The sequence below is a fragment of the Myotis nattereri genome (genome assembly GCF_964212035.1).
Source record: "Myotis nattereri genome assembly, chromosome: 3".
Taxonomy (NCBI): Eukaryota; Metazoa; Chordata; class Mammalia; order Chiroptera; family Vespertilionidae; genus Myotis; species Myotis nattereri.
In genome coordinates this window covers 9,889,297-9,915,648 of record NC_138077.1, presented here as the reverse complement: position 1 = coordinate 9,915,648, position 26,352 = coordinate 9,889,297, and the positions used below count along the sequence as shown (strand labels likewise).

The 26,352-nt window shown below is 60.4% G+C and overlaps 2 protein-coding genes across 2 annotated transcripts in view; one reads left to right on the top strand and one right to left on the bottom strand.

Annotated features, from left to right (window-relative positions):
• The first annotated feature begins 911 nt into the window (after positions 1-911).
• Positions 912-13,529, top strand: FTCD (formimidoyltransferase cyclodeaminase). Its single transcript, XM_081087605.1, has 14 exons — positions 912-971; positions 1,766-1,949; positions 3,084-3,212; positions 4,080-4,168; positions 4,310-4,489; positions 5,574-5,711; positions 5,823-5,954; positions 8,746-8,807; positions 9,185-9,314; positions 9,424-9,585; positions 10,233-10,276; positions 10,477-10,615; positions 11,901-11,996; positions 13,236-13,529. Exons 1-14 carry the CDS (start codon positions 918-920, stop codon positions 13,320-13,322), a joined length of 1,626 nt encoding a protein of 541 aa, XP_080943731.1. The 5' UTR covers positions 912-917; the 3' UTR covers positions 13,323-13,529.
• A 2,857-nt stretch (positions 13,530-16,386) lies between these two features.
• Positions 16,387-26,352, bottom strand: part of COL6A2 (collagen type VI alpha 2 chain) — a 28,256-nt gene continuing 18,290 nt past the window's right edge. Inside the window, exons 18-28 of the mRNA XM_081087284.1 lie at positions 26,241-26,303; positions 25,928-25,978; positions 25,561-25,596; positions 25,148-25,210; positions 24,607-24,669; positions 24,403-24,438; positions 24,047-24,092; positions 23,665-23,817; positions 23,043-23,495; positions 22,831-22,869; positions 16,387-17,485 (exon numbers count right to left, since the gene is read on the bottom strand). Of these exons, the coding sequence (XP_080943410.1) occupies positions 16,887-17,485; positions 22,831-22,869; positions 23,043-23,495; positions 23,665-23,817; positions 24,047-24,092; positions 24,403-24,438; positions 24,607-24,669; positions 25,148-25,210; positions 25,561-25,596; positions 25,928-25,978; positions 26,241-26,303 (1,602 nt within the window). The 3' untranslated portion in view covers positions 16,387-16,886. The remainder of the gene's footprint in view (positions 17,486-22,830; positions 22,870-23,042; positions 23,496-23,664; positions 23,818-24,046; positions 24,093-24,402; positions 24,439-24,606; positions 24,670-25,147; positions 25,211-25,560; positions 25,597-25,927; positions 25,979-26,240; positions 26,304-26,352) is intronic.

The window sequence follows — 26,352 nt, the reverse complement described above, 5'->3', positions numbered from 1 at the left end:
TGGTTCAATTCCCGATCAGGGCACATGCCCAGGTTGTGGGCTTGAATCCCCAGTGTGGGGCATGCAGGAGGCAGCTGATCAATGCTTCTCTCTCATCACTGAAGTTTCTCTTTCTCTCTCCCTCTCCATTCCCCTCTAAAATCAACAAAATATATTAAACAAAGAAGATCATCTAAAATGTCAAGACAGTGTTGACCTGAGACAGTGTTGACTCTAAGTGTAGGGTCTCATGCTGCTGCCCGGGGGCACGTCGCCCCTTTGTGGAGCCCCTGGCCTTGGGGAGCAGTGACCACGGCTGGGGAGAGCCGGGGTCTCACCCGGCCTGCCCGCCCACCGCGGCACCCACACACCGGCACACACTTACTCTCCCCCACTTTCCTGCCTGACGGGGCTGAGCTGATCTCTGCCCAGAGCCGGGCCAGTGCTGAGGCCTCACAGGGCCCTTCTTGGCCCTTGGATGCCCTGAAGCTTGGTCGTTTACGTGAATGAACGGAGACCCAGAGGGTCACCTGGAGGGTCCACACGATGGCCACCAGATGGCCACGGGCCCCGATGGGAGCGGAGTCCCGGTTGACCTGAGGGGTCTGGTGAGGACTTCTCCCCACTGAGGGTCCCGGCCACAGGAGCTTCCTTCAGGGGCACCCACCCTGCCAGAGCGATCCCTCCTCCTCCTCCTCCAACTGGGATCTCAGCCTCACTGGGATCCTGGTTCTGCCCCTCCCCGGACTGCTCGCTCGGTGTTTGTACAGGGACCAGCCTGCCCCGAATCCTCGCCATAGCAGATGGTTAATAAGCAGCCCGGGGGGGGGGGGGGGAGGGTAGTATAAAGGCCCTGCCGGGCACTGGAGAGGCCTGTCCGTCCTTCCCTCCTTCTGTCTGTGAGAAGAGCGTCCCGATCGAGGACCAAGGCCCAGACCATGTCTCGCCTGGTGGAATGTGTCCCCAACTTCTCAGAGGGGAACAACCAGGAGGTGAGGTGCCGGGGGGCAGCGCAAGGAGCAAGGGGTCTGCTTGGTGCGGGGTTGGGAGCATCTTCTCTCAAAGGGGACAGCTCCTCTCAGCCACAGCGACATGTATGCCCCGTGAGTGTGGGAACCCTAGAAGTGACCGACCTGGGGCAGGGGGGTGAGGAAGGGGGTGGTCAGGCAGGGGTCCTGACCCAGGTTTGAACAAATCCCTTGGCCTCTTGTGAAAATGGGGCCCCCAATCCCGACCCACAGGCTGTTTGAGGGTCTCTGCCCTGGTTCCGCTGCCTCCCCCTCCCCGCAGCGTATCAGGTGAGCACTGTTGTTATCCGCACATCACCTACGAGGAAACTGAGGCACAGAGAGGCAGGGCAGGCTGCCGAGGGCCTCAGAGCAGTCTGGGCCCCGAGTCCCTGCTTCTAAGCCACTGGGCATTTCTGTCACCTCAGAAGGTTCTGGGTCTTTCGTGCCCCTCCCCCGCTGCAGCTGCTCCCACTGGAGGCCTCGTGGAGGGGCCGGAACCCTGACCTTCTGTGACCTTGGCCTGTCGGTCACCTCCCTGGAGCCCCAGCAGCTCCTCTGCCCAGGCGCTGCTTCCTGCCTCCGTTTCTCTTGCAGGAGCAATGACTACAGCCAGGCTCCTGCTCGTGGGGAGTTCCCAGATGCTCAGTGCAGCCTGCCGGGTGCACCTTTGGTTGGGGGGGGGGGTAGTGGGGGACAGGAGAGGTGCAGCCACCTCTGAAGCTCCTGTCCCTCTTCCGAGTGGGGAAACCGAGGTGTGGGCCGGGCTCTCACCCCAGGTGATCGACGCCATCTCCCAAGCTGTGGCGCAGACCCCCGGCTGCGTGCTGCTGGACGTGGACGCCGGCCCCTCCACCAACCGCACCGTCTACACCTTCGTGGGGCGGCCCGAGGATGTGGTGGAGGGGGCCCTCAACGCTGCCCGGGCTGCCTTCCGGCTCATTGACATGAGCAAGCACAAAGGTGAGGGGCTGTTCTTGCCCACAGGGCATGGAATGGGGGACCCCCATGGCCCCCAGGGGTCTGCCGCCCATGGAACCCGCTGTGCCAGGAGGAGGTGCATGGCGACGCCTGTCCACATTTCAGGGTGACCGGCAGTGAGGCCGGAGCATGCTGAGCAGGCTCTGGGGGTGGGGGTGGGGGGCAAGGTGAAGACAGGGCCCTGCTGGAAACCGACCTGTCAACAGCCTACAAAGCCAAACACGTCAGGTGGCAGGCAGGGTCAAAGGTCTCTGGCCACTCACAGCAGGGAGACCAGCCAGGTCCAGAGGCAGGGAATTCACAAGTGACCTCAACTGTTGAGAAATGGGGGCTCATCTCCGATTGAGGAGTTGACTGGGGAAGGGGAGAAGCGCTGGGGAGGGGAGGGGGTCGCCATCTTTGGGGGGCTGCTGGCTGGCAGCAGGACACTCGGCGTGGACCAGGAGGGCCCTCCAGCCTGGCCAGGACTCGGAGAGCACAGCTTCGAAGCTCTTCCGTGTTTTCTTTGTGGTTTTTAGGAGAGGGAGGGGTTGACACTGTTCACCTAAAAATAAAAGGGCAAAGTGAGAGGCAACAAGCATTTATTTGAGATCAAAGAATAGCTGTTCGGGAAACACTGATTCAGGCAGAAGCCCAAATAGTGTTCGGATGAGGAGACAAAGGCAACGGGCACCTCCGAGAAGGGGGCAGGGACAGCTCCATCAATGAAAGGAAGACAGTGCTGCCGTGCAGATAACGCAGCGACGCTGAGTCTAAAGAATGCCTTTAATTCTCAGTCCTGTAGTCGTAATATCTGCTTTTCTGTTATCTTTGCAAATAGTTCTTTGGGACACAGTGTTGCTTTAGGCCCAGTCCAAAGTTATTCTGCCCTGTGCTAACATTCCAAAGGTTTGAGGAGTAAAGTGTGCAAGGCAGGCCCTCTGAAGTTTTTACACAACACAGATGCCCAGATACTGGGGGCCTGCCTCTCCCAGGGGCCCTGAGGTTGGTGTGAATGGGTCAGTGTGTGGATGGTGGGGCAGATGGGGCCTCAGGGATAGGTTTTGGGGAACCCACCGAGCCCTTGTCCTCGCCCACAGCTGGGCCTCCTGGTCCTCGGCCCCCATCTCTCTGCAGGGGAGCACCCTCGGATGGGAGCCCTGGACGTGTGCCCCTTCATCCCGGTGAGGGGCGTTGGCATGGATGAGTGTGTGCTCTGTGCCCAGGCCTTTGGCCAGCGGCTGGCAGAGGAGCTGGGCGTGCCAGGTGAGTACCCCTCCCCCCCGCCCCCAGGCAGGGCACCCTGATCTCAGGGGTTTCCTCAGCCAGTCCCTCCTCACTTTCAGTTCCCACCAGCACCCTTCACCAGGCTCTGCTCATGACTCCTTAAACATGCAGATTAAAAAAAAACACAAAAAACCTGAAAAACTGCCACCAGCAAACTGACAGAACATTCCCATTACTTCCATAAGGAGATAAACGCAATGGAAGCCCCAACCCAGGGAGGCCCTGGGCTCTCAGGCCATGAGGCAGCGGGAACCGGCAGCCACTTTATCATGTGATTTAGTGAGACGAGTGGACAGCCCTAAGGGGATCATTTCACTTGGGGGATTGACCACATCAAGAAAATGACCTGGTACAAATGGGGACAAGATAGAAGCAAAGTGCATGGTGGACAGGGCACGTGAGCACGGGGGCACGCATCCCGCCCCATGCAGATGTGGAGAGTAGCACACACGTGTCCCTGTGCATGTGCGGGTGTTGGGAGTTTGTGGTGAGTTTCCTTAATTTGTGGTCATGTTTATTGTGCAATGAAAACACATTTTAGGAAGAAATGGGAACATCCTCCCAGTAGCATGCCCCAGCTCTCCTGGTCGGCCGATGGCTTTTTCAGGGGCATCTGACCAGGGGGAACAGCGAGGGTGGGGGACTGCCCTGCCCCTGGGTGGGCAGAGGAGCGGAACTGGCCCACACTTAGTGTCCATCGGTGACCACCCTGAGTGAGGCAGAAGCTGAAGGAGGCCTGCCCTCCAGGCTGAGGCTGGCAGGAGTGGCTGCCTCAGTTCTCCTCTGGGACTGGGGGGTCTGGACTGCCCAGCTGCCAGGGCCTGACCGGCCAGGCTCCCCTTGCAGTGTACCTCTACGGCGAGGCAGCGCGAGTGGCCAGTCGCCGGACCCTGCCGGCCATCCGGGCGGGGGAGTACGAGGCCCTGCCTGAGAAGGTGTTGTATTCCCTCGATGGCGGGTGGGTTTGGGGTGAACCCCAGGGGTATGTGCCCTATTCCTTTCCCCATCCTCTTCCCCAACCCCAGCGGGGCACCCCTTCCATGGGGTACAACACCCAAGGGTGAGTCTCCCTACAGCTCAAGCAGGCAGAGTGGGCACCTGACTTTGGCCCCAGCACCTTCATCCCCAGCTGGGGGGCCACCGTCACAGGGGCACGGAAGTTCCTCATCGCGTTCAACATCAACCTGCTCAGCACCAAGGAGCAGGCACATCGCATCGCCCTCAACCTCCGGGAGCAGGGCCGTGGGAAGGACCAGGTGAGAGCAGCCAGGCTCGCCTGCCATCCCCGAGGGCTGGGCGTGTCCCGTGGATCACCAGTGGCCCAGGGAGGCTGTGTGGCACTGTGGTGTGGACCTGTACCAGCCCAGCCTCAGTGCCCATGCCATGTGGGAAGAGTTAGGGTGGGAGTCTAGTGTTTGAATTGGGGGAGCACTTGCTTTAAAGGACATTTTCCATGGAAGCAGGCAGGGTGGTACCCTTTGTTAAAATATTGGAGCAAATCTGTACTGAAAGGAGCACAGCTGCTTCCTGAACCCCAGTTACCTCAGGTACTCTCAGGTTCCCCCAGATACTCCCAGGTATCCCCAGGTACTCTCAGGTGCCCCGACCCACCTGGCCTGCCACAGCAGCTGTCGCCTCAATTGAGCATCACTGCTGTAGAAAGTCCTAGTTGGACACAGGTAGACACAGGAACACCTGGTAAGGGAGGCAGAGGGCACTGCTCTGCCCACCTGTCAGCCCCCCATCTCCAGAGACCCCAGATCCCCAGCCTGCAGATACTGCCATTGTGTAAGTACAACACAAATGTAGGAGAGCCCCAAATCCTTCTTCCTGCTCTGGCTGATGTCAGAGGTCAGAGGTCAGAGGTCAGAGGTCCCTCTTCAGATGGGTTGAATCACCTCAAGGATGAGGTGCTGAGAGCCGGCCTCTGGGGTGAGGGGTGCAATGGAAGGAAGGGACCAAACACAGGAGTTTGGAGTTGGGTGGGGGTGGCCCTGGGCTGGCCCCCAGGACACAGTGTGGATGGAGTGTTGGGCAGGGCCTAGTCTGAGCCTGGGGACTGTGGGGGTGAGCATCTTGGAGCCTGGCCCTATGGGGCCTCAGCTTCCCTGTGGCAGGCAGTCCCTTCCTGCTGGCTCTGATGAGAGCGAGGGAGAGGGAGGAGGAGGGCCATGTGCACTCGACCATCTGGGAGCCCCACACCTCTGCAGGCCACGGTGGGCCAACGCACCTGCCAGCCTCCTCTCCTGCCTCTTCCCCGGGGATGCCGGGCAAATGGCTCTCACCAGGAACCAGGAGAGCTGGACAGGGCCTGGGCTGGGAAAGGCTTTTCCTTTGCAGCCAGGACGTCTGAAAAAGGTTCAGGGCATTGGCTGGTACCTGGATGAAAAGAACCTGGCTCAGGTGTCCACCAACCTCCTGGACTTTGAGGTCACAGCGCTGCATACGGTCTATGAGGAGACCTGCAGAGAAGCCCAGGTGAGCAGGGTGGCGCTGCCCCGCCCCCCCCCCCCCCCCCGCCCCATCCCCGCCACTTCCTGGGTGCCCTCAAGCTCCGCCCCGGGGGCTGACGCTGCTGGATGTCTGCAGGAGCTGAGCCTCCCGGTGGTGGGCTCGCAGCTGGTGGGGCTGGTGCCCCTGAAGGCCCTCCTGGACGCCGCTGCCTTCTACTGCGAGAAGGAGAACCTCTTCATCCTGGAGGAGGAGCACCGGATCAGGCTGGTGGGCTGCGCCCCTGAGGGGGGGGGTGGGGCGAGGCTGTTGGGCCCAGTGGGAGCCCCGAGTAAACTCCAGGTTCCTGAGAGCAGGTTTGGGTGCTGCAGGTGCCCACACAAGGGCCTGCAGCCCTGTCCATGGGGCCAGGACTCATTCCCCCTTCTCTGTTTTATTGTCTGTGCTTAGAAGGTGAGATCATACGATTTTCCTTTTGGGGACACTCTTGGGGTTTTCTTTGTGGCCTTAAATGTGTTCCGTCCTGTAAAAATTCTGCCGGGAGGACTGTCCTCTGGCCTCCCTTCCTTCCCTCTGGTGTCTGATCTGGAGCCACCTCCAGCCTCCTCACATTTCCGGATGTGGCAGCGAGTCCCCGGCACCTGGGCCCACAGATTTACATGGTTCCTTCCATTGGTTCCTTGTGACTCCTTTGCCTTGAGCTCCACCCACTTGGATTCCTTCCGCATTTCTTACATTGAGCAATGGTTGGACTTCTCTGGCAGCGTTTGTTTGGTAGTTGAAGTTATCTCTGAGTATCTGCCAATTCAGCAGGTGTTCCTGGACTTATTTCTGTCCTGATTTCAGGCTTGTCGGGTGTGTGGGTGTGGTTCCTTCTGGTTACTATACATGGAAGTTAGTCTAGTTTTTAGGTGTTCTGGTAGTTACTGTTATAACTTAATATATTTGCCTTTTCTATTGTTTTTTTAATTTTAAAATTACATTCAAATTTTCAAATTTATTGATTTTTATCAGTACATTGACCACTTTTTATGAAAATGAGAACATAAACACACTGTACTTCTTTCTCCCTCTTCTTCATTCTCTATTTCCTGATTTTTTAGAGTTACAGTACTTTTTTTAGGGGGTTCTTTTGGTAGTTAATTTCCCCCTTTTTAAAATTGTGGTAAAATACACAGAACATAACATTTGCCATCATAACCATTTTTAAGTGTATAGTTCAGTGATATTAAATACACTCATGATGCTGCGCAGCCAGTCACCACCCTCCAGGAAGGGTTTTCTGTACCTGCAAACCTGTCATTGGGATTTTGATGATTTTGTCGAATCCGTAGTTACTCTGGGCAGCATTGCCATCTTAACCCTAAGACGCCTTCCACCCACGGCCCTGGGATGTGTTTCCATTGATGCACGTCTTCTTTAAATTCTTTCAGCAGTGTTTCGTAGTTTTCATTGTAGAATCTTTCACCTCCTTGGTTAATTCATCCCTAAGCATTTTACTCTTCTTGATGCCATTTTCAATGAAACGGCTTTGACAATTTCTTTTTCAGATTGCTCATTGTCTGTGCAGAGCGATGCAGCTGACTGTGGTGTGTTGACTTTGTATTCAACTACTTTGCTGAATTCATTTGTCAGTTCTAAGTGGCCCAAGTTTTAAGTATAATAACATACTTAATCTTTCAGCGCTTTATCAATTTTAGACAACGTCTGTTGACTGGGTGAAGAAAGACAAGAAAATCAACACACTGTGAGAGCAGTCTTCTCTGCTCCAGATTTGAATGGCCTTGTTGTTATTTTTACGTCAAGTCCAATAGATCACATCGGCCTTCTGTACCCATACCCACATATGTTAAATATGTCAAGTATCCACGGATCGTTAACCTTTGTTCAGTCTGTGCCTCTCCTTTCCTGCCAGCCTCCTTCCTTGTCTGTCGGCTGGTTATGAGCTTCAGAGGCTTGATTTTCTAGTTCATCCCTGGGGATGGCGCCTCTCAGGGGTCTGCAGTCTGACCCCCACTCACGAAGGCTCGAGCCCTCCCCCCTCAGGAGGGGTGCAGAGGTGCTCAGATGCCTCCAGGGGGACCAGCCTCAGAGGGAGCGGGCCTTTCTGCTTCACCTTTCCGGTCACTTCTGGCCTGGAATGAGTTCCTTTCCTCCCTGCCAGCTTAGCCGGGTGTTTACATTCAGTCGACAAGTTCTGTTGCTCTCTCTGAGGCTGCCTGTGTCAGCAGGGCTTTGCCTCGTGTGGATGCTACAAGCAAACTCTCCAGGGGTCTCTCCGCCGGTCCCCACGTTCTCGGAAACAGCCCGCCACCACCCCGGGCCCTGCTGGCTCGTTCCTCTCAGCAGCACGTGCCACCTTCTGTTTTTTGTACGAGGATCAGCCACTCCGGCTCGGAAGCAGCCCGGCCGGTGTCGCTGGCATAAGGCACCAGAAAGTGTTTCGAATGTTTATTTGGTGGAAAGAATTCTAATCTTAAATGAGGATGGCTCCAAGTTTACTTTGAGTTTAGGCAAACTTCACTTTTCCTCACATCACGTGTCTTGTGTTTCGGCAAATCGGGCAGCTCCGGGGCTTTAAGAAACAGTGAGTGTGACACCCGAGGAGACAAAGCCTTGTCCAGAGAGGCAGTGCGGCTGGCCTTCAGCAAGGAGCTCTTGCACGTGGGGGCGTCTGAGGGACACGGGAGGAGGCCCGTGTGGCTCACAACGAGGCCAGCAGCTGAGGGACCCGATGGGCAACTCGCCACTCTGGGCCTCCGGGTCTCTGCAGAGTGACACGGGGGGGTGGGTGTGTCAGGAAGTGTGTGCCGACGGACGAGGGGCCTGCTCCGGGCTAGGAGGTCTCCCAGGTGGCCCGGCTTGGACGGGAGCCAGCGGTCAGCAGGGCTCCTAGTGGGCGAGAGCGTGGCCGGCTGCGCCCTGCCTCACTCCCACACACCGGCTGGGTCAGGGTGGGGATGCTGCCGTGAGCTGAGGTGGGGCTGACCCTTCGGTGGCCTTCCTTATGCACGGGGGGTGGGCTGAGGTGGCCGTCGGTCACCAGCCGCTTCCTTTCCAGGTGGTGAACAGGCTGGGCCTGGACTCCTTGTCCCCCTTCAATCCTAAGGAGCGGATCATCGAGTGAGCAGCCCCCCAGTCCCTCCGTGGGCCCCCATCCTGCTGGCCCAGCCTCCATCCTTCCAGAGCCTTCTGCTTGATCACTTATTCATCAGCAGACACCAGGGTGCCCGTGCCAGGAGCAGGCTTGGGGCTGCTTGGGGAGTGCAGTGAGGCCCCGACAAGGCTCTGCTCTGTCCTCAGGGGGGCTCTGGGGTGGTCACAGCCCCCCACCCCAGGCTGTGGCTGCTCTGCAAGCTGGGGCTGTACCCCCCTTTCCCCTGTTGTGAGGCTGGGTGAGGGGGCCGTCTGGAGTCCGGGACCGTGGTCAGAGCCAGACCTTCCCTCCCAGTCTGTAACTATGACCCAGGACCCCATCCCTGTCCCTCTGGGTCCGGCAGATACCTGGTCCCCGACAGCGGGCCCGAGCAGAGCTTGGTGGACAAGTCCCTGCGTGCCTTTGTCCGGGAGGTGGGCGCCCGCTCGGCGACCCCAGGGGGTGGCTCCGTGGCAGCAGCCAGCGCAGCCATGGTGAGCTGGGGCAGGAGCAGGGACTGGGGTGGGGACAGGGGCGGTGGGGGTTGTGGACAAGGACGGGGTGGTGACAGGGGTCCCAGTCCCTCAGCTGGCCCCTCCGCAGGGAGCCTCGCTGGCCTGCATGGCTGGCCTGATGACTTACGGGCGGCGCCAGTTCGAGCACCTGGACGCGACCATGCGGCGCCTGATCCCGCCCTTCCACGCGGCCTCAGCCCGGCTGACAGCGCTGGTGGACGCGGACGCCCAGGCCTTCACCGCCTGCCTGGTGAGTGCCCAGAGGGGCCAGCACGGGGTCCGTGGAAAGTGGGGATCCCCAGGAGAAAAAGCTGGGTGCCCTTGACGGTGTCCAGAAATCCTGTGGGAAGGCAGGGCCTGGCCATGGCCATGCCCACAGTCGAGGGGTGCACGAACAAGGGGGGCCCCGCCTGTGTAGCCATCAAAGGAGCAAGAGCACATTGTGGGGTGCGACAGACCCAGCGTGACCATCCAGAGCACAGGTGCCTTTGGGGAGGTGGGGACACAGTTCGAACCGTTATGTCTAGATTTTAGGGGTCGTGCTGTTGCCTGTGTCACTTTTGAACAATGACTACGGACCAGGTGCTATCGGAGGGGTGGGGCGCAGAGACCTAACGGGACCCCTCTAGTGCCTGAGGGCGCTGCCAGCCCTTCCTCTCCAGCCCCTTAGTGCCCGCTGTGGGGTCCCTGAGCCAGGTTGCCTTCCTCTGTGGGGGCCCAACACCATGATCCCCAATGGAAGCACTCTTCCCGAAGTGACGCCCGTGCTGTGTAGAAATGCCGACCCCGATGGTGACATGGGCGCTGCTACGAGGCTGCCCCTGCCCAGCCCAGGCTCCCGAGTGGCCTGGGCATGGCTGCCCCTCACCCGTGCGTTTCTGTGCTTTGTTCCGGCAGGAAGCGATGAAGCTGCCTAGGAGCACCCCCGAGGAGAAGGACAGGTGGGGGACCGTGGCCCGCGTGGCGCAGGAGACCTGAAAGGGTCTCATTTCCAATTAATCTACCCTCTGAGCATGTGCTGGTGACGAAAGAGTGACTTTCCCGTTGTCCCCACCCTGGTTCTGTCTGCTTGCAGCTGTCGGGGAGGGGACCCGGGTGGGGTTCCTGCATGACCTGGGTTTCGATGATCCCTTGGTTTCAGGCGAGCAGCCGCCCTGCAGAAGGGGCTGAGACAGGCGGTGACCGTGCCCCTGGAGCTGGCGGAGACGGTGGCCTCGCTGTGGCCGGCGCTGCGGGAGCTGGCCCTGTGTGTGAACTTGGCCTGCCGGTCGGACCTGCAGGTACGTGGTGGAGCCTGGCCTCCCGCTGTCGGGGTTACAGCCATGCGGAGGGTGGTGGGTCACTGGGCGATCGCAGCCGTTCATGGTGTTTGCTAAACACCATGGCCTGGACGTGAGCATGTCCCAGGTGGTCTTGGCCGGCCTCAGCCAGCAGGGCTGGTGTGTTTGAAGATGGAGAATTCAGGATCTTGTTCAGGGTTGCAGGGCAGATAAGCAGAAACTCAAGTGAGTCTCTAGAGTCCACACCTGACCCTCCTGATGCCTCCTCCCCCTCCTCCTCCTCCTCTTCTTCCTCCTCCTCCCCTCTCTGGGTCTCCCCCTCTCCCTCCTTCTGGCCTCCTGGCTCTAGAAAACACTGAAGACAGCTCACAGGTGTGCACACATCACGAGCTGTGTGTGGAGGGCTCGGGTCTGCAGCCCCTTGAATTCAGACCCCACAGTTTACAGGGTCTTTATAAGAGACACCTGAGCTCAGTGTCTGGGCTTGAGGCTGCCGAGTAGGGTCCCCTCCTTCCCTGGGAAGGCGGCCGAGTCTGAGCTGTCAAGAACGGAAGCTGCCTGGACACATGGGCTGTGGTGCCTACCGTTCCCGTGCTCCCGCTGTGCTCCGGCATCTCCTTGTCCAGTGGGACCCGGGAGCATCTAACATGTTGGGACTCGTTGTTAAGAGCCCCACCTATACCAGCTCCGTCCAGGCCTGTGCACACGCAGCGTTCGGTGCGCGTGAGGTCAGGGAGAACGGAGGCCTGTGATGTGGGCCTGGCCTGCTGGGCGCGTTCAAGGTCATCTGAGGGGGACCCTCTGCACACTGGATGGTGTGGGGTCCCGGAGCCCCAGGGAGGACCATGCTCCTACCACGTGACTGGCCACCGTGCTCGCTCCATTCGTGGTCACCTCCACGATGGTGACCCCGGAGAGAATCCGGCCCGCCCTGAGGCTGCTGTGCGAGGAGGCTGGGCTGTGCTCACATGAGCGGGGCCTCCATGTCTAAGCCTGAGGCGAAGAGCCAGGCTGTGGTGGTTGCCTCTGTCCCCTGGAAGGACAAGGCCGGAGCCCACTCCCTGCTGTGGGATGAGGATGGGCCTCTTCAGACGGGCTGCCCAGCTGCCTCTGGGGGACCCTTGGTGATCAGTTTGCCGTCATTATTGATGGAGGGGGCGGGCTCAGAGGGGCAGGCACTTGCTGGGATCCCAGAGGCTGCTGCCCAACCCAGGCCTTGGTCTCTTGCTGAGGGTGGACAGGGAGAGTCCCGCCATCCCCCAGCCCTGTCCCCGTGACCTTGCAGGTGGCTGCCAAGGCCCTGGAGACGGGAATGTTTGGTGCGTATTTCAATGTGCTCATCAACCTGAAGGACATCAGCGATGACAAGTTCAAGGACCAGGTGAGCAGCAGGCGCTCAGGGAAGTGTGGTCAGCCTCCTGCAGGTGGAGGCCTGGCTGGAGGGCAGCTGTCGTCCTCTCTCGGGTGGCACTTCCCTTTTCATCACCTCGGGAAGGACCTGGGCCAGTCCTGTCAGGGGACCAGAAAGCTGCAGGGATTGGGGCCCCTGTACCCTTGATGGAGCTGTGGCTCAGCCACCCTGAGCCTGCCCACTGGGCATACCTGCCCGGGGTGGCCACCTGGGGCTGAGGTACTCTAGACTGGCCAGGTCAGACACTGGGCACCAGCAACATGGGGCCTCAAAGACCAGTTGCCCACCCACGAAATTATCTGAACTTTAGCATTCACGATACTTTCATTGTTATGTCATTGAGGTAAATTTATAGAACATACAATTTACCATTTTAAAATATACAATTCAAGGCTTTAGCCACTTACAGTATTGTGTAATCACCACTTTTATCTAGTCCTGGAACATTCTCATCACTCCAAACAATTCCCCACATCCTTTAGCACCCCATTCCCCTGCCCTATCCCCAGCCCCAGCCCCAGCCCCAGTCCCAGCCCCAGCCCCAGCCCCAGCCCCAGCCCCAGCCCCAGCCCCAGTCCCAGCCCCAGCCCCAGCCCCAGCCCCAGCCCCAGTCCCAGCCCCAGCCCCAGCCCCAGCCCCAGCCCCAGTCCCAGCCCCAGCCCCAGCCCCAGCCCCAGCCCCAGCCCCAGTCCCAGTCCCAGCCCCAGCCCCAGCTCCAGTCCCCTGAGCTATGTGATTTCTCTCTGTAATTTTGTGATAATTGTTAAAAAGCGATTTCACAACTGAGAATGGGGGCACTGTGGCCTTTTCAGGGGCCAGGCCCTGTCCCCCTCTGCCTGGTCCAGCCAGGCTGAGGTTGGCCATCCTCAGGGAAGTCACTGTCCACCACAAGACCATTGAGTTAAAGGACTGACCACGTGAACACTGCCCCTCTGGGCCTTGGGGTCACAGCCCTGCCCTGGGCAGTCATGGCTAAAGTGGGAAGACCAGGAGGGAGGGGGCCCTGGAGTCTGGCTGTCCCCAAATCTCAGGACAGATCCCTCCCATCTCTACTAGGAGGTCTGCGAGGAAGCCCAGAATGGCCCAGACATCTGAGTGGAGAGGCCAGGGAGCTTGGGCCGGAGGGGGCCCAGGGAGGGGGCAGGGAGGGCCTGGGCCAGCAGGGATGGGCTAAGTTGCAAGGTGCTGACCTGGCCCCTTGTCTGTCAGATCCGCCAGCGCATCTCCAGCCTCCTGCAGGAAGCCAAGACTCAGGCCGCACTGGTGCTGGACCGCCTGGAGGAGCGGCAGGAGTGATGGCCAGAGGGGCCCTCACTGGACTCAGCACCCTCAGCGCCCCCGCTCCTTTCCAATAGGGTCCAGCTTGCCTAACAAGACAGGATGGCTTCTGGGACAGTCTTCATGAGGCCCAGAGGGTGGGCGGGGGTGGGGGGGATGGAGCCTGAGGTTGGCGGTGCCACCCACTGTCACCTGTGGCCTCTAGTAAAGTCACAGCACACCCTTGCCTGTGTAGTGTGTTTGGGGTTTTGGGGAAAGGGCTGAACTGAGTGGGCAGGGGTGGGGACTGGTGACGAGTGAGCTGGGGAGATGGGAGGAAATGGGGAGCACGAGGGACATGCCAGCTCCAGGGGGAGCTGTGACGAGGCCTGAGCCCAGTCACTGGTCACTCAGAGCCCCTGGGGCTTGGTGCAGGGCATTGGCAAAGCGGCCTTGGGATTGTGCCTGGGGCACCGCCCCATGGAGTAGCAGGTTCCCGCCAATCTCATCACTCCTGGTGTGGGGAGTGGCGGGCAGGCACTGCAGGGCGGGTGGCTGGGTGACACTCGGGGCGGCGAGGGTGAGGAGAAGCAGGTGTCAGAGTTCCTGGGAAGGTGGCCGTGATGTGCCGAGTTTCCTGTGTCCTGGCCACGAGGGGGAGAAGCTTTGGGCCCAGGGTCCCAAGAAGACAAGGTGCCAGGTACTGACTTCTCTCACATGGAGGCTGGGGGGATGCGGCCAGGAGATCGGGGTCCCAGGAGGGCAGCTTCCCCACCCCCAAGCCCACGGCCTGTCTACATTCTGCTGTGTCCACTGCAGGGCCTGGGTAGCCAGACCCAGGCAGAGGGGTTGAGGGGGCGTGTAATAGAGACTCCTCCGGGACTAGGGGCAACAAGACAAGACCCAGCCCCACGTAGGGGCCCAGGTCTAGATGTCCCCTGCGCCTAGCTGACAATGGGGTCAGAGCGAGGGGCCAGGGTCCTGAAGGGGCTCCAGGTGGAGGAGGACAGTTGTGCAGTGGGCACTGTAGCATCGGCCCTGGGGCTGGGGATGCTGGAGAAGATGCCCCTCCAGCAGTGAGCGAGTGAGGGCCAGCTTGCTGCAGGGGGAGGCTGTATTACCCAGTCAAAAACCAGGACATTGTGGAGAGGCCATGGGTGTCCCATGTGTATGAAGTGAAGGCTCCTGTATGAAACCATCATAGAATCCTAACTCAAACATCACACATGGCAGGAGGTGTGTCTGAGGGTCCCTGAGGGGCTAAGGAATGGAGACTTGGGGCTCAGAGTGCAGCCCCGAGAGGGGCTTGGCGCCCTGGCCCTCTGGGAGGTTGGGGCTCCCAGGGGAGAACTCAGTGGACACCAGCATAGCCTGCACTCTGTGGGGCTCAGAGCTGGCCGGCACCCTCCAAGGGCCCAGCCACCCACTCATGGGTGTTGTACGTCCCTTCCGAAAGGACAGAGGTTCTTGCCTCCTGAGGGCCAAAGGCTGAACGTGCAGGGGCCAGTGTCAGAAAGAGGACCTCTTTTCCCTACGGAGGGGACCCTGGGCAGGGTCTGGTGGGCAGAACTGCAGACACACGGAGGGAGGGGCCTGTGCCTCCCGCCACCCTTCCGACCCAGAAATGCACAGGCATGAGTGCCACGGGGAGGCTCTGGGTGGCTGCAGGTCTCTCTTTCTTTTGCTGGCCGTTTGTACGGTTCTTTGGTGGGAGGAAAAAAGGGGGCAAAGGGAGAGAAAATGCTTGGTTTAAAGTCCTGCTCCAGCGGCAGGCTGTGTAGGCAGGTGATGAGAGAGAGGGAAGTACCGCAAAAGGAACGTCATCCCCACACGGGGACGAGCAAGGTGTCAGCATGTTCTGAGCTGAATTGTGTGTCTCCCCCTGCCCCAGTTCCCATGTTGAATTTCTAGCCCCCAATACCTCAGAATTTGACAATTTTTTGCAAATAGAGTTTTTGCAGATGTAATTAGGTTGAGATGAGGTTGTACTGGAGTGGGATGGGCCCTAACCCAGAATGCCCTTATGAAAAGGGGAATTATGGGCACAGACATGCACGGAGAGAACAGCACGTGAAGCTGGAGTGACACTGAGAAATCCTGGAACTAGCAGGAGCTGGAGGAAGCCTGGAGCAAATCCTTCCCAGAGCCTTCGCTGGGGCCTCCAGGCTGAAACAGTCGGTCTCCGTGGTTTAAGCCACAGCCCATGGCACTGGGTTAGGGCAGCCCCAGGAAACTGAACGGCAAGAGCGGAGCATCGGCCTGTGGGAGCCAGTGGTTTAATAGGGCACTTCCCAAAGGGTGAGCTTAAAAGACCTGGGAGTCGAACAAGAAGTCACCGAGGTTGCCAGGAAAAAAGCTATCTAGCTAGCTAGCTATACACAAAATATCCTCCTGCAAACCAACAGACATTTTAAAGCACTGTGGTCCTGGTTTGAAGAGAGAGGGAGGCTTCATTGACCAAGTAACATTGTTTTCAGCCCAAAGCTGATGAGACAGGTGTGGTTGAGGCCGTGAAAACGAACGAAGGAAACCTCATTAAAATTGATGTGGGGAAGCCCTGAAGGTGGAGCTCTCTCTGCCATCTGCAGGCTCCAGCAGGAAGAAAGCTACCGTGTACTGCCCAACAAAAAGACCATTTTACTATCCAGGAAAGAGGAAGATTTTCTCCTTGCCCAGCAACAGCCTGACCAATGAGAAGCCACCTGAATGCTCACTCTCCTCCAATGGACTTCCACTCCTAATTGCCCCTCCCAATTCCTCCTTTTTCTCTTTTGTTCTCCAGACTTGCCTATGGGTTTGCCAAAGTTTGCATGTCCTGAACTGCTATTCCCAAATAGACCCACTTTTGCTGGTAGAATGATAATTTTAAGGTTGACAAGACCATCCAGTCTATGCACTTGGGGATGGTGTGGACAGTCAGTGCTGGAGGCAGCACCTGTTCTTATGAGAGGAGGCCAGGCCAGACATCATCTCCATGCACAGAGCAAGTGTGTGTGTGGGGGTGGGAATGGGGTTGGGATGATAAATGCTGGTGGGCATATGAATGGTCTGAGAGTCCAGTTGGCCTCTGGGGGGTCCCAGTGGGCACAGACACATGGAGGCTGGGGAGTAGGAGGTGGTTCAAAGCCTTTATTGGACTGAGGTGTGTGCATACAGGGACATGGAGGGCCTGCTGTCACAGCTCTGTCTGATGGGGGCATGACCCTAGAGGTGAGGCAGAGACCTGGGAGCTGGGCCAGGGGGGCTGGCAGAGAGCCTTTGGGGGCCCTGGAAGGTGGATGAGAGTCCAGGGATGACGCTGGGCTGAGGGGGAAATGGGCCTGTTGATGAGGGTCTGAAGCACATCCTGGGAAGCCTCTGGGGACCAGGAAGGGTGTGGAGAGTAGGGTGTCACGGGATAGAGAGAAGGGGTGGAGGGCAGCAGGGCTGCAGGACCCTGGGGAGAGCGGGGTGGGGAGGGGAACTCCACTCCTGACTTTATACCCACACTGGAGAGGTCGAGTCGGCAGCGCTCTGCACCTCTCTTGGCGGGATCTGAGTAGCACCACGGACAGGAGGGCAGAGCCTGCAGGGCTGGGGGTGCGCGCCGGGGCGGGTGGGGCGCTAGCAGATCCAGCGGATGAACCTGTCGAAGAAGCCGGGCTGGGCCAGGCTGTCATAGTTCTTCTCGCGGAAGACGGCAGCCGTGTCGCCCAGGCTGATCTTGGAGAGCACGTCCATGTCCACGTCGTCGCCCACGGCCACCACGGTGGGCACCACGTTCTGCTTGCGCATGGAGTGCACGGCCTCGTCCAGGCTGTCGTTGCCCGTGACGCCGTCCGTGAGGAACACGAAGGACAGCTCGGCGTGCCGGCGCGCCCCGGCCCGCGTGCCGAGCGCCACCTGGTTGATGGCGTGCACGATGCCTGAGCTCACGTGCGAGAAGGAGTTGAGGTAGCGCGTGCTCTCCAGCGCCTCGTGGATGACCGTCAGGTTGGAGGTCAGTGGGAAGGCCACCTGCTGCTCGCGAGGGCCCCCGAACTGCAGCATCGCCACGCGGGCGTTGAGCGGGTCGTCGTCCCTGCGTGCCAGGGTCAGCCGCCGGGACACCTCCTCCACGAAGCGCCGGGCCTTGTGGAAGTTCTGCTCACCTAGCCGCTCGGAGCCGTCCAGCAGGAAGACGATGTCCACGGGCCGCTGGGTGCACTGGGCCACGTACAGCTCTGGGGGGGGAGACAGGGGTGGTGGGCAGGGGCGACCCAGGCGAGGCCCTCCCTGGCCCCGCCCTGGCCAAGCGCCTCGGTGCCACCACCCACCCAGGCCGTATCTCCACTCGGGTCGAGCCTACTCTGCCACACCCGGCACCGCCTCCCTTCACGCGCCCGCCCACTGGAGCAACACGGACAGCTGGAGCTTGGGGGGCTGTACCCAAGGTCACCTGTTGTTGGAGCCCCCACACAGCCCCTGGGCGGGGGTGCAGAGCCCCACACTGTCTCCTCAGACCCTCACTATCTTTCTTGGTTGTGCCCCCACGAGGAAATGTCTCGAAACCTGAGGACGGAAAGCCCTTTCCACCTACAAGCACCATCTCTGCCAAGTGCTCCTTGGCAGGAGGGTCAGCAAAGCCCCTTCACTGGGCCCAAGAACTGGATACCCCAGAAGGGCCTCAGTCCAGGGGGCACGGGGCAGTGGGGGTGGGAGAGAGGGGCAGGGGGCTGTCATCATGTCTGTAATTATGTAAAAAGACCTCGTGAAGACCCTGGCCCTGGAGACTCACCTACAGCTGTGACCCTCTCAGTACCCCCCGTCCCAGAGCTGCCTGGCGCTGCCCAGGCCACATCTCTCCTGGCCCTCAGAGCATTGGAAAGAGAACGCGCCTATGTGACTGGACAAGGCCTTGGTGGGCAGTGGGCACAGGTGTGGCGAGACCCCTACGGTAGCCTAGGTGACTCACTGTTACCTGGGGAGACCCTTGTCCCCTTCTGGGCAGTGAGCAGCCCTGGACATGCCGGACGACACGGGGGCAAGGCTGCAGCCAGGACTGAGGCCAGGCCTCTGGGGGTCACAGGCACCACACACAGCCTGAAACCCACTCCCCACACACGTGGGACCACCTGCCACAGACACGCAGCCCGGCTCCTGCTTCAAGGCCTTACGGGAGACCTCAGCCCCACGGCACCCCTCCTGGACGTGGGCCACCAGGATGCTCTCATAGCCCAGGTTTGCCCACTGCGGGGGCTGGCTGCTCAGGGATCCCGTCAGGAAGGAGGTTCTGACCCACAGCACCAATGCCCGAGGCCTCAACCCAGGACCTGGCTCTGGAGCGGCCGGCGCCCACCTGCGCAGGCAGGTGACCACTGGGACCAGCCCCATCCAGCAGCAGGTCCCCAGCACCTCACTCAGCCACAGCAAGGCGCTCACGATCTGTTTCTCAGCTTTTATAGAATGTTGAGGGTGCGCTCACAGCATCTGGGGACGCCCCCTCCCCGGGGTGTGCCACTACGAGGTGCAGGCGCCAGCGGACAGGATGCTTTTTTAAGGAGCTTATTAATGACATAGCTTATGTTGGTGGCAGTGCAAACGAATAGCAGCTTTTTCTCTAAACACACCCAGCTCTCCGGGTGCCCTGACTTCAAGTCCTATAAGCAGGCAGATGTGGGGAGCGCTCTGGTTTTCGGGAAGTTTTCCTCAACAAGGGGTGCCTGGACACAGAGGCCGGAAGCTGAACCAGGAGTGTTGGGGTGTTTAGGGGAGCTCTGCTGTTCCCCTTCTTTCCCTTTGCTGACCCCCGACCCACGGCAGGGAGCCTGTGCAGCAGGGAGGCGAGACCCTGCCGCTGGGAACTGGGTGGGGCACAGGCAGGAGCAGTGTGACAGGGCCCACGGATGAGGGCTTGTCTATTAATCCGGCTTCTGGGGAGCAGGCACACGTGGGCCTGAACATGCTTCGACAGTCCTTAGAGGGCGCCCCTGACCTCCCTGAGGGCCTGGGCAAGAGGGGGATGAGGAGGTGGTGTCTGGTCCTCCCCTAACTGTCGGCCAGCTGCTCTGGCCGGTTTGCCCTAATGGGTGACTCTTATGTCTCCTAAATGTGTGAGACAGCTCAGCTAGATGGGGGAGGGGGGTCGTCAGCTGAATACTGTCCCCCAAAGATGCCTACATCCTAGTCTCGAAGTCTGCGAATGTGACCTTATGTGGCAAAATGGGGCTTTGCAGATGGGCCTAACGTACAGACCTTGAGATGAGAGACTGTCCAGGGGTCTCTGGTTGCCCCTAAATGCCACCTGTGTCCTTTAGGGAGCAGAGGGAGCTTAGGCTACAGAGCGAGGCCATGTGACCATGCAGGCAGCTGGGAACTGGGAGCTGGAAGCAGGGAGGGCCCTCCCTGGAGCCCCCGGGGGAGCGAGGCCCTGCCGACACCTTGATTTTGGTGCCAGACTTCCAGCCTGAGAGATTCCTGTTGTCACAGCCCCAGCACGGCGGGCGTCCCGGGCAGCCCGGGGAGCGAATGTGGCCCAGCTGGGGCAGCCCGGCCTCTGGAGCACCGGCAGCCCTGCGGCTTCAGCAGAGCGCTAGCACGGTCTCGGGGTCGCCCACAATGTCCCTGTGCACCAGCTTAAAGGTGTCAATGAACAGCTCCATCCAGTCCTGCCGCTCGCCTCCTGTGGCGAACTTGGCCCGCTCAGCGGTGTAGACCAGCACGGCCACCAGCCTGGAGTAGGCGGCCGGGTCCTGCGTGAGCTCCGTGGCGTTTAGCAACTGTTGGATCTGGGGGATGGTCGTGGGGAAGGAGGCGTCCGGGCCCTCTTCCGTGCGGAGGAAGGTGACCGGGGGCGCATCGCCAGGCCGCGGTCCATCTGCGGGGCATCCAGAGAAGGCTTTAAGGGACTCGGTCAGCGTGAGCGGGCCTCCAGCCGCCCTCCTCGGGCTTCTCTCCTCGGAGATGAGTTGGGATCAAAGCCAGGAATGAGGCTGAGGCTCAGCCGGGGTGGGACCAGGAGACCGGGACGCCGAAGTGCCAGAGCTGAAAGGGCTTTGGGGCCAGCAGCGGGCACATGCCGAGGAGACGGGAGAGAAGGCCTCTGGTCCCCAAGGCCTTAAGAACTACAAGACTCTCGGCCCCACAGCTGCACTGAGACTTGACCAGATGCCAGTATGGCTGCTGACTGTTCAAGGCCATCCCTGGGATGACCCAGCTCCTTAAAACGTTCCACGCTGCCATGAGAACTCAGTCTGTTGCAGCCCGAACCTGGTGACAGGACCCTCTCAGCACAGTACTTTAGAGAGCTTGCAGTTACAAAACCTTCTCTGCCCTTGGGGACATAAAGCTCCCCCTCCCAGAACTGTCCCCTCAAGGACCTGGGAGCAGCAAACCCTCAGGGACGCTCTTGCTCTGTCTCCCACCCCCGGGAGGGCAGGGCCTCACTTCCGTGGGCATCTTACTACAACGTGCACCACTGCTGCCGGTCCTAAAGGGTTGAGAAGTCCGTTTCTCTCCTGCATGTGTGCCAGTCAGCCCACCCAGGGGGGCCTGGTCACAGGGACCCCCTCCCCATCCCCAGGCCTCTGTGCAGTGGCCATTAGCCAGTTCCCTGCCTCTGTTTGGGGTAAGTGGAACTCTTAGCGACCTCAGAATGAGATCTGTCTTTGTTGCCTTTACCCGGAGCCCGGCTTTGCTTCTGAGTCTTGTGGCCCTGACACAATCACATGGCCTCTGGGTGGACGGGGCCGCTTGGCCTGAAGGTCAGGGCCATGCCAGAGGTGGCAACCTCACCCCAATGCCTGTCTGCAGCCCCCAAATGCCGAGGACAGTGCCCAGCCGGCAGCAGGCACCCCCCCCACCCCGCGCCCCCGCCTTGTGCCACAGCACAGTCTATAGTTATGTCTGCTTTCTTTTCTCTGGTCACAATGTCTATTTTACTTGGAAATTTCTAGTCGCTTTAGAGGAGGGTGAGTTTGAGTTTAGTACTAGGTGGGTAGTTGAAAGAGGGCAGGGAGGAGTCTTCCAGGGGCCCCTTCCTTTTCTCTGTCAGGTCCTCGAGGGGAAGGGAGATCACCACCCTGGGGGCCAGCATTTAATGCTGACACCGGATAAGGACATCACAAGACAGGGAACTGCAGCCCAAGATCTCTCATGAGCAGAGATAACAAAAAAAATCCACAAAATAACAGCAAATCGAATCCAACAACATAAAAATCCCAATACCCCGTGACTAAGTGGGGTTTGCTCCTGGTCTGCAGGGCTGGTTCAGCATTCGAACATCAGTGACCACATCTGTCACAGCAACAGGCTGAAGCAGCAGCCCCGATCGTACCTACAGACCAGACAAGTCGTCTGACAAAGCCATTCATTCCCGGGAGGACTGAGCCGCGCGGAGTGAGGGACCTTCCTCAGCGCGGTCGGGAGCAGCTGTAAAGAGCCTCCGCTGGCATGGAACACAGGTCCAGGCCGGGCGAGGATGCCGGGCCACTGCCTGGCCTGGGCACAGGGTCTGGGGTCTGGTTTCTAGCCTAGAGGGGTCACATTTACTACGGGATGCGCCCCATCAGGGTTTCGGGTGGTTCTGGCCACCACACACAGCCGTTCCCATAGGGACCCCACGCCCAGGCAGTCCTGGATGACTCCACAGCTGGGTCACACGTATGACTTCCATGAGCATTTCCTTGAAAGTTCTCTGTCAGAATAAGTGGGAACCCTGGCCCCCAACTCAATATGTTCCTTCCCTCAGGCACCTCAGCACCTTCGAACCTGCCTGGTGGGCCCTGGCTGCCGGGCCAGGAGCCTGCGCACAAGCCCAGTGTACACGCAGATGTGGGTGCCCTCTGCCAACCTGCCAACACGGCCCCGCCCCTCTACGCGGCTCCGCCTTCCAGAGCCAGCTCCAGTCCCACCTCAACGCTCCTGGGAGGGGACAGGCAGGTGCCCATAACCCAGCAGGAGGGGCCAGGATGGCTCCAAGACCCAGGCCGGCAGGATGCACGGATTGCCAACGGGGGCTCAGCTCCTGCCACCCTGGGGCAGAGGTGGCAGCATGATGCCCAGAGGAGTGACAACGCTGTTTTGAGGGGACCCCTTGGGGACAGCCTCTCTGTGCCTCCAGGGCCAGCCACGCACACAATGCACCAGTTGGGCGGGTCCCCTAAACACAGGCTGGAGTCCTTCCCAGAGGGAAGATGGATGAGCCCCCAGGGGCCTCGAGGTGCCTTCAGTCTCTGTGTTCACCTCCCAGAGGTTTTAAATTAACCATTTTCTTTACTGGATCCAGGGCTTTCACCTTTGGCGGCCGGGGGCATGACCCTGGGGGTCTGTCTCTCCCCTGGGCACCAAGTGCAGGGCCAGGCCCTCGGCACCCCTCCCCACATGTGCCAAGTGGGTGGGACAGCAATGGCACTGGAGACACCAAACCCTGGGCCCCCCAGCCCCTTCTCAGACATGCTGAGGCCCAGGGGTCTGAGAAACCCACGGGCCTCACTAAGCGGGGGGGGGCGCCCACAGTGCATTCCTTGCAAGGTCCTCTGGGTCCCTGTCACTGCTAGTCTGAGGGGTGCTCGGTGGCTCCCCGTGTTACCTGTTTGGCAGGGAAGGTCCGGGCACACGATCTGGGGGTCTAGGAGAGAGGAAAGGAGGCCAGGGGTCCTGGTCAGGCTCCACTGTCCAGGGTGGGCTGGGCTCCCTCGGTGGCCCACAGACACCCAGCCTCTGCCCTCCCAGGGTCCCCTTCCCTCCTGCAGGGACAAGGGCTGGCCAGGCCGGGGAGGCGGGAGGCCCAGCGCCGCTCACCCGGGCACAGGACGTCCTCCATGTCGTCGATGAACTTCTCGGCCACCAGGTCGGAGAACAGCGTCATGTTGCGCACCTGCTGGGGCTTGTCGCACGCAATGGAGTTGAGGTTCTCGCTCTCGTGTTTCTCATGGAACATGTCCCCGATGCCGATGGCTGTCACTGTGACATCGTGGTTGCACAGCGCCCGCAGGTTGAGGTCATCGTCCCGGGGGTCGTGTCGGCCGTCCGTGATGACCACGGCGAACACGCGGGTCTTCTTGCGCCGGCTTTCCTTGATCAGCTTGTTGTAGGCGAACTTGAGGGCGGAGGGCGTCCAGGTGCCGCCCGCGATCCACTCGAGGTTCTTGACGGCCTCCTTGAAGCTGGACAGCGAGTTGATGCGCTCGTCGTCCAGCTGGATGGCCTCGAAGGTGCCCTCGTGGCTGTACTGCACGACGCCCACTCTGGTCCCTGCGGCGGCCAGGTGCGGGCGTGAGAGGCTGTCTGCGTCACCCCACGCGCTCGCCACCCTCAAGTGGGGGCCGTGGGACCCTTGGCCAAGCTAACATCCCTCCCAGGACTGGATGTCCGGGTGTCCTGCCCAGGGTCTCCTGCCCCCGCCCCTGAGGGTGCAGCTGACCTGTCTCGGACTTGGGGTCCTTGGCGATGGCCCCCAGCCTGTTGACCACGTTGATGACGAAGTTCTTCTCCAGCGTGAAGTTGGTGTAGCCGATGCTCTCAGAGCTGTCGATGACGAACACCACGTCCAGGGCGCCACACCGCTTCTCACAGTCTGTGGGCCGGCAGAGGGGCGATGGCTGCGTGCACCCGTCCCTGCCCAGGACACCCCCCCACAGGGCGCACAGCCCGGTGCACTGTGGGAAATGATCACCACCAGGGGGAGGGTGGGACTCTGATGACCCCGACCTCCGGGCGTGACCCCAACCCTTGGATGATGACCCTGACTGCTGGATGAGAGCCGGGCAGCCCAGCAGCACCCCCGTGTGGGGGCTGAGACTCACCACAGCACCCGCACGTTTCCCGCACGTAGGTCATGACGTCGCACTCCTGCAACACAGTGGGTCAGTCCAGCCAGGACGGCAACCCGAGAGGGGCCAGGGGACCGTAGCCCTGCTCCCCTCGCCTCTGACCTCACCCTGCTGACCTCCTGCTGACCTCCCCGCTGACCTTGCCCTGCTGACCGTGACCTGCTGACCTCCTGCTGACCTCCCCGCTGACCTTGCCCTGCTGACCGTGACCTGCTGACTTCATGCTAACACCCCTGCTGATCTTGCCTTCTGACCTCGCCCTCTGACACTGTCCTTGCTCTTCGGTTTTAGGAGGGAGGACACCGATTCCATCCCCAACTGGTACCTACCGTGAGGCCGGGGTCTCCGGGGGGTCCAGGCTCTCCCTGGAGAAGAAGGACGACAGTGAGAGGTGACCACTGAGTCTGAGCAGGGTCCCTGCACCTGGCCCTGAGCTTCCACCACAGGCAGAGCCCTGTGGTTCAGGGTGTGTGTTGACCTGACTGGCCCAGAGGCGATGGCCTGAGGGCCCTATGGACGGGGAACTGACCTACCTCGGGTCCTGGGGATCCTCTCGGCCCCCGAGGGCCTGGCTCACCAGGGGGACCAGGATCTGCCTGAGAAGGAAAAAAAGCAGGTCGGCTCAGCAAACACCTATACACCTCCCTTGCTTTTAGGAGGAGGAGAGAGGAGGAAGGCAGGGGAGAGAGGAGGAAGGCAGGGGAGAGAGGAGGAGGAGGAGGGCTGAGAAAGGAGGAGGGAGGAGGAGGGATGAGGAGAGAGGAGGAGGAAGGAGGAGGAGGGATGAGGAGAGAGAAGGAGGGAGGGGGAGGAGGAGGGATGAGGAGAGAGGAGGAGGGAGGGGGAGGAGGAGGGATGAGGAGAGAGGAGGAGGGAGGGGGAGGAGGAGGGATGAGGAGAGAGGAGGAGGGAGGGGGAGGAGGAGGGCTGAGAAAGGAGGAGGAGGGATGAGGAGAGAGAAGGAGGGAGGGGGAGGAGGAGGGATGAGGAGAGAGGAGGAGGAAGGAGGAGGAGGGATGAGGAGAGAGGAGGGCTGAGAAAGGAGGAGGGAGGAGGGATGAGGAGGACACTTACAGGCTCGCCCTTTTCTCCTTTCCGCCCAGGTGCTCCTTTCACTCCGAAGTCGCCTCTGCCCCCCTGGGACACAGGGCACAGGTTAGCCCAGTGGAGGGACATCGTGGGAGAGCTCTGCTTGCCCCCTCCCAGTCTCCCAAGACCTCCAGTGGGTCTTCCGGGGACACAGACGTGTTTTGTCCAGGAAAACCCGGGCCTGGCTCTAGGGGTCAGTGAGGTGGCAGCAGCACAGGGCGTTTCAGGTGAGCACGGGTTTTGGTTTGAGAGAGTCTAGTACTCAGCCAGCTGGCGACCACACTCAGCACTCAGCATGGGGCAGCTGCTGGTGCCAAGCCCGGGGTGAGGGCGCGGCGCTCCAGCCACTGGAGCAGGGCACCGACCACCCAAGGCAGGTGCAGAGGGGCCCTCCGTACCTCGGGGCCAGGTGGGCCTGGCTCGCCTCTTTCTCCCTGGAAGAAAGCACAGGTGGGGGTTACTCAGCACAGACCCCCGAGAGCTGGTGTGCTGACCCCTGGGGCATAGCTGGGGACCTGGAGGTTTTCTGCTGCCTCCTCCCTTCCCTCACGGTGGTCTCAGTTGTCACAATCTGGGGGCGAATGCTGCCTGGGCTGAGTCCCAGACAATTTCTGGGGACCTGCGTCTGCACTCAACGTGTGACTCCCGAGCCCCTCGCACCCTGTCCCCCGTGGGGAGGCCCTCCAGGGAACTAGAGGGAATCTTCAGGGCCCTCCCGGCAATGCCCACCCCTCCCTGGGGCTCCAATCCCGTGCCAGGACTCACAGGCGCTCCTCGGGGTCCTGGGTAGCTGAATCCAGGTCTGCCCGGGTCTCCCTGGAGGAAGGGGGAGGCCGGTCAGGGAAGGTCAGAGGGAAATGTGAATAGTCAGCATGGACCGAGGCCCAGGGTCTGGGTGGCTTGTCTGACCAGATGGGGCCTTGGGGAGGGTGTGCTACCCCCCAGGTGAGGACGGGAGGGCTGCCTGGCCCCCTGCCGTCCTCCCACACCCAGGGCTGGCAGGCACACTCCAGGCTAGAGCTGAGAACAGCCTAACCCTCCCCCCACCTCTTTCCCATCCAGGCAGGAGGGGGTGTACCTTTGGGCCAGGCTGTCCGGAGTCTCCACGGGGACCAGCATCACCGGGGTCTCCCCGAGATCCCTGAGGTCAGAGAGAAAGTGGGGAGTTGGGACAAGCAGACTGACTGTGT